This window comes from Dermacentor albipictus, chromosome 6, assembly GCF_038994185.2.
Source record: "Dermacentor albipictus isolate Rhodes 1998 colony chromosome 6, USDA_Dalb.pri_finalv2, whole genome shotgun sequence".
NCBI lineage: Eukaryota > Metazoa > Arthropoda > Arachnida > Ixodida > Ixodidae > Dermacentor > Dermacentor albipictus.
The window spans coordinates 5,760,544-5,773,073 of NC_091826.1; the positions used below are offsets into that span (position 1 = coordinate 5,760,544).

The following is a 12,530-nucleotide window of genomic DNA, read 5'->3' on the forward strand; positions in this document are numbered from 1 at the left end:
CGCGAGGCGCTCGTGTTCGGGCTTGACCTTCGCCAAGAACCTGTCCATCGTCGTCATCGAACCCTTGGCTGTCTACCATAGCGACCACAAAGTTATAGTAACTTGCGTAAAATAATAAACAACACCAAAATATTTATGTATCTCTGTGTTGTACACTGTATAATCTCTACAGCTTCACTGGTCACCCACCTTCGCAGAGTAGAATGGCTGCCGATTTTTTCTTTTTTTTTAAATGAAACACGTTTTGTTCTAGTGGTGGCGTAAAATCAGAGCAGTGATGTTTTCCCGTGCATTCAATCTGCAAAGTCAGAGGCAAACTTTCGTCTTGACTTATTCCCACGACGTTACCCCGTTGCCCTCTCATGGCCCCCCTGCCCCATTTCTACTCACCTGCAGGGTGTGCTTCCTTGCAACTTTTGCCGTAGTTGCAACGGCAAGCGCGTCGGGCTCCTGGAGCCCGAGTGCCAAGGAAGTGGACGCAGCCATGGAGAAAGCTCGGGAAACCTTGCGTGCCGAGGCCCACTCAGCGCGCATGCGCAGAGACACAGGCGGTAAGCTGGATGTTTTATTACTTCATGTACTACGCCTATTCTTCGTAGCACTGCGCGAAAATAGGAGCAGCCGGCAGCTTCAGCTCTACGTGCTCGAGTGTCAAGGAGCCAGCTTTGTTCCAGTGGATTTGGAGACTTTGGCCGAGACTAATCCCTTAGCAGACTCAACGGCCTTTGAATGAACATAAAATAATGCGCTTAGGGATGGTGTGGCTAGCTTTTTGGCTTATGAAAGGGCAAGTGACATAATACAGCTATGATAAACGTGCCGCTCGCGATCAGTCTCCAGACTCACTGGAGCGCGTCTACCGGCTTAGCAGTCAGTGCATTGCGGCAAGCAATTTATGCGGCAGTGACCTTTGTCTACATTCGACAAACATTTCGCCTTCAACAGCGAAGTACCTTCTCTCCAACACGGTTCTAAATATTGGAAATAAACATGACACGAGGAGTTAATCCAGCAGAAATAATTGCCCGCATTCAGATTTTTCTGAGCTACTTATTCCAGCAAAAGCTGACAAAGCATTGGAGAGGGTCTATTTCTCTATTAGCTGTAGCAGTAAACGTGTCCGAGTTTACTTGTTCACATTTGCTGAAAGATATTACTATCTCCAATGTGGTTCAATTTCGTCGTGTTGAGTGTGCGATGCGTATCCTGAGAAATGTTTCGTTATTTGGTCCCACCCAAATCTCTCTCGATTTCCACCATTGTTATGACTGTGTTGAACCTTCTCCAGTCTTGCGAAACCCAGTCATGTTATCTGCCTGCCTTTTTTCTGCCCTATTCCAGCAAACCTTTCGTGACAGCCATACATGCCGGCCAAACCATAAATAAAGTACTAATCGAGGTCATAGCATAACGAACTAGCCCAAAAATCTGCACTCCTGGATAAAAAGAAGTAGCTCCTCGCTGATGGCCTTAGACTTGGATGTGAAGCAACACAAAAGGCTGGTTGGCGCGCTGCTGGCGTCACGGGGCTCCGACGCGGAGGCTTAGATGCAACGGCGCTAACCAAGCTCATAACCGCGGTGTCTGGTCATGCAAGAATGGGCAGATCCGTGAGGCGTTTTTAATTCGAACGTACAAACTCTCCATTCTCGATGGGATTCTCACGAAACTGCCTCATGTATGCAGAAGCTGGCCGTGCGGCAGGCTGTCCGTCGGCGTCTGTGCGCCACCAGCACAGCCGGCGAGCGACCAGGGAAGCAGTCGAGCTCGCCCAAGTGGCGCGGCTCTTCGAGGAGACAACGAAGGAGCTGCTGAGGAGGTACGAGTGCGCCGACTAATTGATTGACAAGCGTTTGTTGTGTAAGGCTTGTGGAAGCAGGCGGGCGCGCTCCGGGGCTCCATTCGGCAACCCGACGTGCTCGGCCTCGCTGGCCGGGCGAGATTTCCCAGTGCTCCATGCTGAGTTTTGGCGCCGGTATGCGGATTAATTTTTCGTGGCCTGCTCTCTCGTTCCCGCTGGCGAGAGTTGGCTGGCCTCTGCACCACGGGCAAGTGCCCACGGATGCGGTGGGGTTGATGGCATGTTTTAAGCGTAAGTGTGGGTATGTACTTGTCTGCAGGCCGCGCCACTCATACCTTACACCCCACTGAGCGTGGGGCAATATAAAATATCGGAAGGGTGTGCACTTTTTTTTTACTTGACATAACGAGCGTACGAAGACGCGCCGATTAATTGCCATGCGTCCTCACACGTCTGTTTGGTTCACCAGCGGTGATAAGTGGGGCCAGTTGGCGTCACATGTCTACTGCGCTGTACTAGCTTACACGAAGGACAAATGGATGAAGCGAACAAATGTAGGCGCTATGTTTGAGCTGTTTAATGTTCACAAGTCCAATAAGTACGACATAATGGAGTGACAGAAAGTAAGTGCGAAATGCGAGGCAAATGAAAATCATAAGCGCGTCCCATTTACGAGAAAGATGAGTGAGGCACACTGTAAAATAAAAAAGAATGAGGCGAGGTGTCGGAAACAGTTCTCCTTGTTACATGACAAAGATGTCTCGGATTTAGGTGACAATTATGGGTAGCAGTCGGTCCACATTACCGCGTAAACTAGTCATCATGCTTTGATGCCTTTGTAAAGCAACTTGCGATTTCAACAGCAAAACTTTTCACCATGCAAGTGTGGATTGATTCTTTGCAAAATAAATGTTCACTTGCTAGTGCCCGTATGTAGTGTTGTCTCCTTACCGTTTCTGTAACACTGAAATTCGGGCATGCATTCATGCTGCGGAATGAAAATAAGGTGAAATGCATTTATCTATCTGTCGAATATTTATTTATTTATTTATTTATTTATTTATTTATTTATTTATTTACATTACCCCTAAGGGCCCTCACACGTGGGTATTACATAGGGGGGGGGGGGTACAAACATGAAATATACACAAGAAATAAAGCTACATAATGGTTATAGTTCTTCGTCACGACATAAGCGACAACTACTGTGACAGTCTGGGAAAGAAGATAGGGCAAACGGCTAGAGGGTGACTCTTATCTACGACCCGATAGAAGTAATGAATACATTGTTGCACCAAAAAAGAACATGAAGACTTAAGAGGGAGAGTATGAAACGACAGATTCAGCGTTCGATCTGTCGTTTCATACCCTCCCTCCTAAGTCTTTATTTTCCTTTTCGGCACAACAATGCATTCATTAGATCCCAACCAACTCGCCCAGCAACAAGTTCTACTCAAGCTAAAAGTAGATGATGTACTTTAAGTGTGGGATGAAGCCAGAAACGATCGAGCAGTTATATTACCGAAAACATTTACGCGGGGTAGCGCAGAAGGGAGCAAATTAGAGGAACTCAGCCACAGCACAGAGACAAAGGATTCATGAAACCACGCATACGCGAGATTGAAATGTCTTAGAGTACTCAATCTTAATGCCCGCAGCATCTAGAACAAAACAAAAGAACTCGAATGCCTCCTCCTTACCCACGATCCCCATATCACAATAATAACGGAAACTAGGTTGCATGAGGGTATACAGACGAAGTAATAGTTGACAAGTCGCACCAGATTTTCCGTCGTGACCGTATGTCCCGGGTAGGTGGCATCGCAGTTATTAAGGACACACTTTCAGCTACACTACTTCCCCAGATATAAAACCATGGGAGTATTTTTTAAATAAACTGCTTGGGACATACACTTACATTATGTGCTGTCTACAAGCCTCCTACTTCACCCCCTGAATTCTTGCTGGAATTATCAGATTACATGTCGGCGCACGTTAGGTGATCTCTAATTATGGCTGGAGATTTTAATCTGCCATCACTTGATTGGGCTTGCAGCACCACATCTCACCTGCTCAACAGCACATTACAAGATATAATGCCTGGCAGGTGATTTAGTTCAAATTGTTCATGAAACCACACGTGAACCTGAAGGGAATGGCGCAATATTGGATCTTGTATTTGTCAGCAGAAGTATTGTTGATTATGTCGTTCGTGTAGAGTATGGTATATCTCGCCACAAGTTCTTCTTTCTTGCACCATAAATAACTGGGTGAAGACTCCGCCTACGAGCAAAACTGTCAAAACCTTTAATCAGGCAAATGATAACGCGATTCTTGACGAGCTGTGGGATTTAGTAGATAACTTGCGAAACCGTGATGCCATTACTTAGCGGAATAAATTTAAAGAAACTGTTCAAAGATGCATTGACAATTTTGTTCCTACGAGTCATATTAAGTCAGATCGCCACAATGCCTGGATTGATGGGAACATTATACATTTGAAGTGCAAGATTAAGCGACCAAACGAGACAAAAGTCACAAATAACGAATCACTGCGTCAACTCCGAGAAGAACTATCCCGTGCGTTGTCAAGTGCAAAAAAAAACAAATATTTCGAGATTACTTTGCCTAGATTTATTAAAACAAATCCTAGAAGTTCTGGCACTTTATCAGCCCAAAATCTGAACAAATTGACAAAATAAATAACGCGGATATGCTTATAACGGAGCCGAGCTGACGTGTTAAATGAATACTTCCGTTCCGTATTCTCTCCGGCTGAACGCGACAGCCAGTCAATTCGGCCTTCAATGTTTAATGATAATTTTATATCTGGTGAAGGTGTCTTCTCTCTCTTATTGAACCTTAAGGAAAGATCTTCAGGTGGCCCAGATAACATTCCCAGTGCTTTTTTGCGCCGGTATGACGAGACTGTGTCATATATTCTCGCTGGGATTTTTCGTACCTGCTTAAAACTGGCTATCATTCCAGATTGGCGTGTCGCCCGGGTAGTGGCAGTTCACAAAAAAGGAGACCGCTTACAAAAAGAAAACTTCCGCTCGATTTCCCTGACTGCGCCCGCTGTAAAATACTTGAGCACATCCTCGCACATTTCATAATCGAATGCCTTGAACGTAATAAACTGCTATCCAATCACCAGCACGGATTTCACAAGAACATTTCAACAATCACACAGCTTACTACTACTATTTATAAGATCGCTTCAACCCTCGATTCGGCCGGGCAGATTGATATAGTCTTTTTGAATTTCAGCAGAGCTTTTGACCGTGTATCCCACAGTAAATCTTCCAACAAACTTCACAAATTTGGCCTACCATCTTTTATTATAAATTGAATCAAACAGTACTTGTCCAACCGAGCTCAGTTTGTGAATGTCGACGGGTACTCGTCGAAGCATTTGCCTGTAACACCTGGTGTGCCTGAGGGAAACGTGTTGGGACCCATTCTTTTTCTCATATATGTGAATGATATTACCACGGATGTGTGTCCTGTTGTTCAAATTAGGTTCTTCGCTGACGATTGTATGATTTTTAAAAAGGTGACAAGCCAGAACGACCAGACTTCATTAAACTGTAGCCTAGCGAAAATTCACGAATGGTGCACAAGATGGTCAATGCCCTTGAAATCGGAGAAAACTGTGCTGCTACGCGTAACCAATAAAAGACAACCATTTTATTCACGTATAAAATTAATAACAACACCGTAACAGAAGCTACATAATAGAAATATTTGGAATTGACAATCATTAATAACCTTAAGTGGTCCTCCCACATCGAAAACATTCGTACAGCAACTACTCGGAAACTCAGTTTACTTAAACACCAACTAAAGAACGCGCCGTCCGATGCAAAGCTTCTTGTTTACAAAACTTCTGTTTTGCCTAAAGTTGAATACGCGAGCGCAGTTCGGGATCCCCACTGTCAAAAAGATAAGCATATGCTCGATGTGGCTTTCCGATTTCGCTCGCTGTATTCTTACCACCTACTTCCCATGTAACCGCGAAGTGCACGCTGCAGCTACAGCGACTCGGAGTCCTGGGCAGAAGTCGAAAGGCTGGAGGCGACTGACATCAACTCGACAGCTCTTTCCGGCTACTGCCCGCTGACCAACGTCACGTGCAACTTGACGAGGAAATACCGCGAAGCCGACGGAAAGTGCAACAACCTTCAGAACCCCGGATGGGGCTCTGCAGCTTCCTGCATGAACCGCTTGCTTCCCGCAGATTATCAGGACGGTAAGCTTAGGACACATCATGTTTTGTTTTTTAGTGTTACAGCTATTCGCCTTCTCTGATGCTCAAAATACTGGCAATGAAATGACAAATGTAGGTGGGCATTTTCAGGTTTAGCAAATTCCAGCTAATATCCACATAAGTCTGCCACCAAATAAAGCTGGCAGATTTGATTAGCTTTGTTCGGTGGACATTTCAGATATACGCAGCCACATAACAGACGACGTCTAGGGCTGCGTCTCGTCGAATTTCGCCGCTTTCGTCGCTGCTTTCCGCCGTATAGTAATTGTTGCAAGCTAACCGTAGCTCAGATTAATAAAAACTCTGGCAAGCAGTATAAACATCACCAGTAAGTATAATTTTGCACTTTTGGTGTGCTCATTTGCCTCTCGCATGTAATGCACGGCCAAGGTTTAACGTCGTTTATCGCTGCCAGCGTGTCAAAGTCTAGTTAAAAAAATTGACTCACCATCCCGGCCCTGCGAAAGTGCAAAACCACCACTACAACTGACGATGGGGTATGCGATGCTTTAGCGATAGTTCGGATGCTTGTTTTGAGCTTGTTCTTTTTGGAACGTATGCTGTTCCGTGCGTTGTATGGGTGATTTCAACGAATGTATGCACTGTTCGCGCCAATTTTCTGAGCGTTTGTGACCTCTGCATAACAAGGGGGATAAGCCATTGCTGATGATGATAATTTCTGCGCACGGAGGGGCACGAAAAATACGGACCACCGAAAGGCTTCGCTGTAACATCCTCTATTTTCGTGAGGGTCGTCACAGTGGAGTCGAATTGCGCTCGCTTTCAGCGCTTTGAGCTGCTCAACCGCACGGGGAAACTCTCGGAACAACGCGTCCAAGTACCAGGGATATCAACAGCCGTCGCACCTGGAAACAGTGAGCCGTAAATTAGCGCTGTTTCAATCGCAAAGCGTCATTCTTTTTCGTTTTTTTTTATAACAATAACAACACACCAGCAATCAACCCAGCACTTCCAGAATAAATTAATTCTCCCGCCTTTCAGAGGTTTATATGCAGCAGAAAGCCTTTTCCAAACTACATTTCAAGTTTGAATTATATAAACTACTATATATGGCAATTATATATGAATTATATAAATATCGCACATAGCTCATATATGAAAACATTGCCAGATCAAAACAATTCGCGAAGAAAGCTGGATTGTCGAATGGAATATTTCAAGTTCTTGAAAAAGTTTAATAATTCTGCTTTGAGATCGATGCAACAGTGCATGTTGAAACGACTGAAAAGTTGTTCGAGAATTGGCCTTTTCCTTACATACGCATGAAAATTCAAGTGCGAAACTTCTCGCCAACGTTCTCGTACGCCCACGCACTCTGGGTCCGAGCGGCTTCAGCGGTCAAACTCTGACGAGACGAGCGCAATGTCGCTGTTTCAGTTCCCGCGCGGGCGGCACGGTTGTATCGCTACGACTGTGTGCCTTGGACCGGTCGAACTGCACCGTGATGCCGTTAATTTTAGTATGAGGGCGGTCGCACCGTGATTGACCAGCTCCGGTTATGCGTGTTGATGCCAGCCGGTGCGAACGTGCCTCTGGAGCAAATACGAAATGTCCATTAGCAAGCATTGACAAATACCTGGCCTCAATAGAAATATAGGTTGTGTGTTGGCGCGTGCCCAGATCGCTTAAAGCGAGAAGGTGCTATCGTGAGCAATATGAACACGCGAACGCGTGGCAAATAGCCTCGATACGTGGATGGCGCTGTCGAAAACGGAGGCGAAAGGCTTGCTGTTGGCACTCCCACACGCGCCAGCGTTTGTTCAAAACGGCTGCTTGCGGCATTTCACAGACCGCCGATAGCCGATAAGTCGGTTACGTGCGCAGTGACTTTCAGCGAGGATTTTTTTTTCACTCATGCTTTTTTTTTAGATCGCAGCTCTTGGGCGCCCGTTCCTGCGTTTAGCGTAATTTTTTTTTCATGTATACCCCGTGGGACCTCGTGTATATCTTATGGAGCACATCATGCCACGTGTTTCAGACAGATGTATGGATTTTCCAGGGTAGTAGCTCTCGAATGTTTACGCTACAAAACCGCGCTGTTATTGACCACGCTTCGGCGCACAAAGTTATCAGTAACCGCAATATCAAACAGCTTTATCAATGTGCGCTGGCGATGCAAAGTTCCGCACTTCTAAACAGAAAACAGTGGAAAGATTCGCCAGGAAACAACACTGTTACATCTAATGCTTACAAGAGGCAAACATAGATTTCTTTGTGAAAGTTCAAGGCCTGGAAAGGCTATTCCGGGCCAAAGGTTTTTATGCGAAGCATATTAACGTAGGTTTCGGGCCTTCGCGCGACGCCCGGCGGTGGCCACCATTGACCCTGAAGGTGGGTCACGTGACATGACGTCACGTGATGACGTCACACAGGCTGCAGATGGGGCCTCATATCGCGCCGTCGGTCACCTCCCGGCGGTGGCCACCACTGACCTTCAAGTGACCTTCAAGTAGGTCACGTGACATGACGTCACACCGGCTGCAGATGGGGCTTCATATTGCGCCGTCGGACGTCGCCCGGCGGAGGCCTCCACGCTTCGGTTCGCGCCGTCGCGCGCGACGCGGCGGTGGCGCCACCATCGCTGCATCACGTGATATGTGACGTCACGCCAGGGATGAATTGGCGCGCGCCCGCCGTCGCGTCAGTCTCTGTGCCCGCAACCATGCCAGCGTCTTTGCGCCGGGCGTGTATGCGGTCAAGATGCCTCCAAACGCTAAGGATATGCTAAGGTTAAGCCCAGTGGATGCTTCGCATCGACTGGGCTTAACCTTGATAAGCCTCCAATTTTTTCTCGTTCCCTACACACCAAGCGTGTGGGGCAGGCATCATAGTAATAAATTGGTCACTTCTCAATGGATGTCAGTTGAGCTTTTATCCCGATGGTCGAATGGTAGCACTCGATTTCGAGTACCAAACGGGGAAACTTAGGCTCATAAACATTTATGCAACAGTTAAAAGTCCAGTGATGGCGAGCTTTTATAGACAGAGATCGGGACCAAAAGGGTAGTGGAAAAAGCGAAAAAAAGAAAGAAAAGCAGGGACTCATGCCAGAAAAAGTGCAAACAGCTTCCAAACGTAAAACAATAATGACGACGCGTAGGAAGATATGTTACAGCTTTATATTTAGGCTAATTTTTCAAAACAGTAAGTGCAAACAGGTTTATTGACGGAGAATTGTGAGCGGCAAACGTGGTGGCAGAACAGAAGAGAGTCCCAGCACGAGCGGCGAGCCCGTGCCTAGCGCTGGCGATGATGATTGGCCTGGGTTCGTCAACTTCACTGCATCGGAATAAAAATCAAATTAACGACGTTTCTTCGCGGAACAAGTCATTGAAACAAATTGTCTGCTTCGCTGTGCTGGTTCCTTGGAAATCAAACAGTCATTCAAGTTTATTTTTCCTTTGACAGGTGGGGTCAGGACTAGAGGTCGTAGTGGTTTGACTAAGGTACCAACCTTCCTTTACATGTTTACAGGCAGTTGTAGTAGCGAGCAGTTGTGTCTACATAAGTTCGCCACGCGTACTGCATAATTCCCGTTCGCCTGACATACTTTCCCGTATGGTCCTGGGCGCAGGTGTCAGTTCACCTCGTGTGGCAGCCGATGGAAGTCCGCTGCCCAACGCACGCGAGATCTCGTACACAGTTCACCCGAACGCGAGCAACCCGGCCACCAACATCACGCACATGGTGATGCAGCTGGGGCAGTTCATCGACCACGACATCGCCCTGGCACCCCTAATGCCCGATCCAGGGGAGATCGTCAACCTCGGAAGTGAGTGGACCGTGTTCGCCAGACATTTCGAATGCAGTCGCCCCGGCGCAAATCTTCTTTATGCTATATTGTTGCAAAAGACCGTGTCTTCTTCGACAAAGAAAGAACAACCTATTATTTCTGCGTGCTAGAACAGCGTCTCGTTCACTCCTGCAGACCCCAACAACGTCGTGGACTGCTGCTCTCCGGGGAAACGCAACGCGCCAAACTGTTTCTCCATCGATATCCCGTCGGATGACCCGTTTTTCGCTCGTTTCAACCAGGTTTGCATGAACCTCCCTCGCTCGGCTCCGTGCACACGTTGCACTCTAGGTAAGTTTGCTGGCGTAATTCCGGCCATTATCGTCAGGATAGTCATCATTGCATTTAAATCAACAGCCAAACGCGTGCTTCTTGAAGGGATGCTCTATTACCTTGTTCTGGCGACGGCCGAACGTAAACCTAATTAGCTTGAATGTTTAACCTCAGCACTCCATGTAACCGTCTCCTGGAAATGGGTGTCAAGCTAATGGGTATCGCGAGAGTTCAGACGCGGTATAATTCTCACGATACTCATTTGTTACGTGCCGGCGCAGCGATGGTTCGAATATATCGCCAATTCGAGTTTGCTATCGCGCACTCCTTGAGCGGATGTCAAGGGCGCGATGCGATTGTAGAGGCCGCTGTGACTGTGCCGACAGGATCTGAGCGGTCAATTCAGCAGCTACGGCTGAAACGTACTCCTATGGCTGTTTGTACCAATATCTCAAAAGGCGAGCCTTACTTGTCCCGCCCCGGCTTTTTCAGCTCTGCGCGCGGAAAACCAGTCGTCATTAACCGAGTTCTCCTCGTGCGTTTTAGATTTTTCGATGCTCTTGATTCCTTTCGCTATAGTTTGTTCAGGTAATTGTTCGATTCTTAAACGTGTGTTGAACGAAAGCCTCAATTTTAGATTAGATGCATTTCAATAATATTTTGACTGAATAAACAAAGTAATGCACCCATGTAATACATTTTACCTTAATAGGAATACGATCTGCGAGAGTTTGCTGGAATTTAAAAAAAAAACATAAATGGGCACAATTTTCTACGCATTTCTTACAAAAAAGCCATAGGGCTAGAGACGCATGATTGTCGAATTTCTCTTAGCTGCACCGTTTAGTTGGTAAGCTGCATTACATGCGTTACCTTTCAGGACAGAGGCAACAGCAGGACATACTGACGTCCTACATAGACACTTCTCAAATCTACGGGAGCTCGGCGGCAGACACGCTTAGGCTTCGCACGATGAACCACGGTAAGCTGAAATTCTATTAAGATCAAAAATTAGCAGTTCACCTGGATGGCGGACGTTGATTTTATGTGGGACGCAACATTCGGGCCGAATGTGGTGGCTCACAAAAAAAATCACTTTTTTTACTTGTCCGAACAGAAAGCTTTGTCACCAGTTCTGTTTTCTGGGTTTAAACATATTTGGAAAACAGACATGGGCTCACTAGACAACACCTGAACAAATGTTGCTGCGTTGAAGTGAGACAGCCAAATTCAGCCTAGTTTTCGAAGTTTGCTTCTAGCATGGAAAAGGACCTCGACAGTTGCTCGTGAAGAAAAGTCAGGTCGCTGAAGTTCTAAGAGTTCTACTTCATCCACACCGACACATCTGAATTCAATGCTGACCGCGGACTTCTGCGTGCACTCAGACCTCTAGCATTAATTAGCCTCCGCGCGCGGCTGTGCGCTCGCTTCATTTGTGCCCAGCATCCTGCACTTATGATGTCTCCCAGATGGGAGGCATCATGAAATACATTAGCTTTCATCGTGCTTTCTCTTCAGGTATTCAAATGGTTCAACCAAGCCATAAAATCGTTCTATTCGATTTAGTTGCGAATTGAGAGGGTCGGAGAAGTTGCAGTGGGTTGACACAAACGAAAATTTATGCAATGAAATCTGAAGTGTCATGTTCCGAGCTCTTATTCACGGACTGGTCAATTCTGATCATGTAGAATTAAGAAATATCCATGCCTAAATGGCTACAAACGTGTGTTGACAATAGCCATTCGGCCTGCTTCGCGTAAGGGAAGGTACACAGAGTACGCGGCCATTCTCACCTGCAGAATATTTTGATTAGACCCGTTTAACTTGTCCTAAAGTTCTTTTAATTATAGTTTTTCACTATTGGCGTGTTGTGAAAGTAGTACAACTGTTTCTGTTTCTGGCCCAAAAATATTTCCTTAATATTGCCATCACGGTCAGAGCCTGGCCACAAGTGCCCTTCGTTGGCTTCCGGCCTGAAACATTCATTGTTCGACCGATGTCGATCTGTCTCCATCTATCTGTGAACCTCTATTTTGCTTGGATTCCTCCGCGTGATCATATTAAGGATTTTGCTGTGCGAAATGAAAAATCTACGTCTGTTTACGTTTCGGCCATAGCACCTCAAAAGACAATCACGCCATTACATTGATTTTTTGATTATTATCCTAACATTGAATGGCTGTAATACACGGAATATATAAGGCGAGGATGCAGACGATAAAAGCCACGACTTGTAGGCAGACATAGATAAAGAGAAAATAACTCGGCCGTTTTCGTCTATCGGCTTTTGAACGGCTAACAGAACAACAGGAAGGAAACTTTATGAAGGATACGATTAATTCGAGGGCCCGGAAAGGAGACATCGGTATAAG

At 46.3% G+C, this 12,530-nt stretch overlaps 1 protein-coding gene across 2 annotated transcripts in view; it reads left to right on the forward strand.

Annotated features, from left to right (window-relative positions):
* LOC135921791 (chorion peroxidase-like) overlaps positions 1 to 12,530 on the forward strand; it is a 118,872-nt gene that overhangs the window by 54,347 nt on the left and 51,995 nt on the right. For both annotated transcript variants that reach the window (XM_065456103.2, XM_070539823.1), the window contains exons 2-7: positions 397 to 551; positions 1,687 to 1,819; positions 5,836 to 6,053; positions 9,667 to 9,864; positions 10,021 to 10,176; positions 11,039 to 11,140. In XM_065456103.2, coding sequence (XP_065312175.2) covers positions 485 to 551; positions 1,687 to 1,819; positions 5,836 to 6,053; positions 9,667 to 9,864; positions 10,021 to 10,176; positions 11,039 to 11,140 — 874 coding nt within the window. In that variant the 5' untranslated portion in view covers positions 397 to 484. The remainder of the gene's footprint in view (positions 1 to 396; positions 552 to 1,686; positions 1,820 to 5,835; positions 6,054 to 9,666; positions 9,865 to 10,020; positions 10,177 to 11,038; positions 11,141 to 12,530) is intronic.